Here is a 5000-nt window from a genome sequence, read left to right as displayed (position 1 = left end):
TAACAGTTTGTGTGTGTGTGTGTGTGTGTGTGTGTGTGTGTGTGTGTGTGTGTGGCCAAGACAATGAGTCAGCTACTGCTCAAGCTCCCTACACCTACCAGTAGCCTCAACTACCCACCCAGCATACACACACACACACACACACACACACCCTGACACACACACACACACACAAAATAAAACACAGTACACACAGTAACACACATCATCTAAGTGGTTCAAGTTGATATATGACAGTGCCTTAAATTAATGTGGTTCTGATTTGTAACAGTATGTGTGTGTGTGTGTGTGTGTGTGTGTGTGTGTGTGTGTGTGTGTGTGTGTGTGTGTGTGTGTGCGTGTGTGTTGTGGAAGCTGGAAATTGTGGGGACGTAGGGTGAAGTTAGTTAGTAAAATAAGTGAAAATCAAACAAATCAATAAAAAATATAAAAACTGAAAAGAGAGAAAAGACTTCTTGTTTAAATAATGAAAATATTACCTTTGCCAAGCAATCCCCAAGTCCTCAGAAGCACTGGGACCATAAGGCCTGCTGTTCTGATTCATGGTCCAGTCACAAATCCTCAGCTGTCAATTAAAACCTAGCAGTCAGACACGGGCCAGCACAACTCCAGTTTCTGATTCTACAGCACACATATTAGGCATGCAACAAGGACCTGTCAACGGTCAAGCTGCGTTGTCACAGCAGACAGCAGGATCACACACATTATCATTCTTCACAGACATAAGAGATGCACATAGAAAGAAATAAAATCACATTCATTCAAGTTAACTGTTCTCAAACAATGATGTCTGCAATTATCATTCAAGTGTATGGAATAAAGTGTTAAATAATCAAAAAAAGGTTGAAATGATAATAAATTAATAAAAAAAGAAAATCAATCAAGTGGCATGCAGTAAACATTAGTATAGAGAGCATTAATTAAATGTGCCCTGGAAGCAAGAGAGAGGTTAGTTTATTAAATTTCACAAATAAAACAGGCAAACAGAACACAAGTGTCAGACAGAGAAGGGAGTCGTTCGTCTACGCCAGACTGCTTCCTGTCCCTGCTTGTGTCATAATCGCCACAGCAACCTCGTGTTTTTATCTCTCACGGCAAGCACCAGAACTATCTATGAACATGCTACAGTACGAGCAACACAGCGCCGACTGGCCTTTTCTGGACATAATGGCCCTCCAAACACACTCTGGCATCTGCTGTGTGTGTGTGTGTATGTATGTGTGTGTGTGAAGTCTGATTGGAGGATCTGGAGTGTGCGCACACACACACACAAACACACACACACAAGGGGCCAGATGGGAGTCTCTTGTTTAATGTGTCTGACAATCTGGATGGGTGTGAAGCCCTACGAGTCATCTGACAGCTGTTACAGTCCTCTCTCACACCACACAGCTGTGTGTGTGTGTGTGTGTTCGTGTGTGAGAGAGAGAGCGAGAGAGAGGATGTGTGTTTGTGTGTGAAAGAAAGAGAGGATGTGTGTTTGTGTGTATGTGTGTGTGTGTGTGTGTGTGTGTGTGTGTGTGTGTGTGTGTGTGTGTGTGTGTGTGTGTGTGTGTGAAAGGAGTGTGCGAGACAGCAAAGAAACGTAAAACACACACAGTAACACACACACACACACACACACACACACACAAACAAACAAACACACACACACACCTAACCACATATATTTTTCACATACACAACCAAATATCTGCTTGGCCAAAACCAGGTGCTTAATTCCTGTTGTAGTGCACTTCCTATGATGTGAAGAGTTATGTGCTATCTGCTACCAGTCCCCCTCTCATCTGGGGCCCTTTGTGGGCACACACACACACACACACACACACACACATACACACACACACACACAAACACGCACACCTAACCACATATATTTCTCACACACACACATCTCATCCGGGGCTTTTCCATTTGGGTAATGCTTCATTACGGCCCTCTGCAGTCCCCTAAGTCATCCCGCCGTGGCAGTGGCCGATCGACAAACAGACACATACGCAACTCCAATCAGCTGGATTCGCCCCCTTAATATTCAAAAGGCACTTATTTCAGTCAATACTGCGCAGCCCTCTCTGCAAGCACCTGCAGCCCCCTAGGCTCTGAATCAATTTACGCGGCCATAAATCTCGCAGGGCGAATCATTGATTTTCTACATTTACGTTCAAAGACGTTTTAACTCCGCGTGTGGTGCCAGGGAGTTCAGGTGGCTGAAATATAAATCCCCAAAGAGGAGAAAGAAAAAAATAAAACGCCTAAATGAGCTCCCCTGCTTACACAAACAACACCGGGACTTGACTTTGATCCAGACTAGAACTGCGTTACACGAGTTATATAAGAGTCGCAGAGCAGCCGCCATGGTAACTAAGAAAGAGAGTCTTCAAAATGGTGGTCTCTCTCTCTACCATTCAACAATGGTGGTTGTTCAACGGCGCTTTTGGGAAAAACCAGCAGGGGTGATAAGAAGCCATACCTGCAGGCCTGCTGGAGGCCTTATGGGAGGTGTGGAGTGTCTCTATAAAACTGTCGATGTTGCAAGACGGCGATTCACTTCTGATAGTGAGAAACTGGGCAGCTATGTGAGGTATTTTCCATCCCTGTACGCAATACACACTGAAGTCACACACACACACACACACACACACACACACACTACAGTCTCTCGTTCTCTCTCTCTCTCTCTTCTTTCCAAGTCCGGATATCCACCTCAATCAATACCACTGTGAATGCCACACCAGTTTCCCAATAACTTCCAAAGCTGTGTGTGTGTGTGTGTGTGTGTGTGTGTGTGTGTGTATGTGTGTGTGTGTGTGTGTGTGTGTATGTGTGTGTGTGTGTGTATGTGTGCGTATGTGTGTGTGTGTGTGTGTGTGTGTGTGTGTGTGTGTGTGCTCAGGCTAGAGAACAATAGCCTGGGTGCGGAGCGGAGAACAGCTCTCAGAAAAGGCCTCTGTGGTAGTCGGCCGCTCCTGTCGTCCTGTTTTGCAGAGTCCTGTGTGGCTATCAAAACACACACATACACACACACAACACACACAATACGTGCTGAAAGAGCCTGCTGGTGGTGCGGGGTGAAGGCCGACGCAGGCAGCACTCAGGTCACCTCAGGTCCACAGACTGCCCAGGAAAGGCCCCTCAAGGCTGACCACGCCTCTCAGTCACACTTTACTTTAACATGCACTGGGCAGACGCTGCTCTCCAAGCCCTTTTAAAGTACAGATATGATCTTGGTGCTGTTAGCAACTTACTCCACCAGTTATGCCAAAGGAGCACTTACGTTATATCCACTCGTTCTGACTGGATTGGACCAATAGCTATTTGTATCGGTAGGCAGGCGTTGCTAGCACCTTATGTTAGCACCTTGCTCTTGTATTTGAGCTGCAGGACTCATGCAGCACAAGAGGACTTACACTGCAAAAAATGCGTGCTACAGTGCAAAAAATGCATCATTAGGCGTGCTGCACTGCAGAAATGCATCATTAGGTTCCTTGAATATTGAACCCATTGCCTTGGTGATGTCAGCACCTCAATTTACCAGTTGGCCCCCAAAGCAAAGGGCTCCTCCTCACACACACACACACACACACACACACACACACACACACACACACACACACACACACACACACTCCTCACACAGACAGCACGGGAGGAGGGGAACCATGACAACATGTGCCAGGTCACTCAGGCCAAAAGGAAAAAAAAAAGAAAAGAAAGGAAAATATTGTGAGCAGGCCAAAGTTAGCCAAGCCTGCGACCGAGCATGTGGCTAATGTTTACACTGCACATCTGTGAGTGAGGATGGTGGCGTCAAACTATTCTGCAACCATTTGCATTTCTCAGGCAGAGAGAGTGGGTTCTGGGAATATTCTGCTAAAACAAAAACCTGATTTGAATCAGATTTTGCAGGGAGGTTTCAGTGATGATTTAGACCATTAACAAACCGACCACAGGACTCAGTACGTTTGCAGCGTTTGTGTGTGTGTCTGTGTGTGTGCATGTGAGCGCATGTGAGTGTGTGTGTGTCTGTGTGTGTGTGTGTGAGCACATGTGAGTGTGTGTGTGTGTCTGTGTGTGTGTGAGTGCATGTGAGTGTATGTGTGTGTAAGAGTGTGTGTGTGTCTGTGAGCACATGTGAGTGTGTGTGTGTGTGTGTGTGTGTGTGTGTGTGTGTCCTCTGTGTGTGAGCCGATAGCTGAAACCTCGACAACATGGACCTCTGCTCACTGCTCTGTGCCTCTCATTCTCAGGCAGAATGGATCACACCACAGAGAAGTGTGTTTTTATGCTTTAATGGAGACCTTCATTCAGGCACGTCGCTCTCCTGTTTATGCAGGTGCACCAGAGAGTCCCAAAATGCCTGCGAAAGGGAAGCCAGTTACGAGAAACTAATTCATATTTATATCTCTGACAGCTTTCAGCCTCTCAGCCCTGTGGTCGGGCCTGCCTCTCTATAACTGGACCGGTGGAGACCCTATTGTTAACGCTACACTGCATAGTGTCACAAATCAGAGAAGAATCAGAGTGCTGTGCTGACGCTGAACCCCACAGCATTAGGGGGGTTTAGCCATGGCAGCTTGCGACTGTCCCATGAGCAAATGTTCCTTAAATGCTCCTTAAGCTGAACCGGAGAGAAGGTGCTGCCACTCTCATTAATTACTCCTAATGAGCTTTGCACAAAACAAAAGTTTTGGCTGGCGTTTGCTAATTAAGGATAGATCATATGAATACATATGAATATATTAGCCGGGGTGGTTACGCTAAAGGACCTCTTGGGAGAGTCTTTCGGGGTCAGAGGGGAAGGGTGAAGGTTCACGGGGCAGAGCTCAGCATGCCGGCTGCATCCTCCGCGCCACATGTTCTGCAGCACACCTGAAGGAACCTGCCGGAACCTTCTGGAGGCACTGTGTCTGGGGGAGCCGGCCATCTGTCCGTTCCCTGCCCAGAATGTCAAGGCGGCCAGGCGGGCGGGCGGGCGGGTGCCGAAGGGCCGCTGGTGCCAT

The 5000-nt window shown here is 47.1% G+C and overlaps 1 protein-coding gene across 16 annotated transcripts in view; it reads right to left on the bottom strand.

Annotated features, from left to right (window-relative positions):
- The window catches only part of LOC105895416 (nuclear factor 1 B-type), a 140156-nt gene that overhangs the window by 14459 nt on the left and 120697 nt on the right, over positions 1-5000 (bottom strand). For 14 of the 16 annotated variants that reach the window (XM_031584992.2, XM_031584989.2, XM_031584991.2 and 11 more), the window contains one exon: positions 480-565. The exons of the other annotated variants lie outside the window; for them this stretch is intronic. In XM_031584992.2, coding sequence (XP_031440852.1) covers positions 480-565 — 86 coding nt within the window. The remainder of the gene's footprint in view (positions 1-479; positions 566-5000) is intronic. 16 annotated transcript variants of the gene reach the window in all.

This window comes from Clupea harengus, chromosome 18 (assembly GCF_900700415.2).
Source record: "Clupea harengus chromosome 18, Ch_v2.0.2, whole genome shotgun sequence".
Taxonomy (NCBI): domain Eukaryota; kingdom Metazoa; phylum Chordata; class Actinopteri; order Clupeiformes; family Clupeidae; genus Clupea; species Clupea harengus.
The sequence above is the reverse complement of the archived record's forward strand: the minus strand, read 5'-3'. Positions and strand labels throughout refer to the sequence as shown.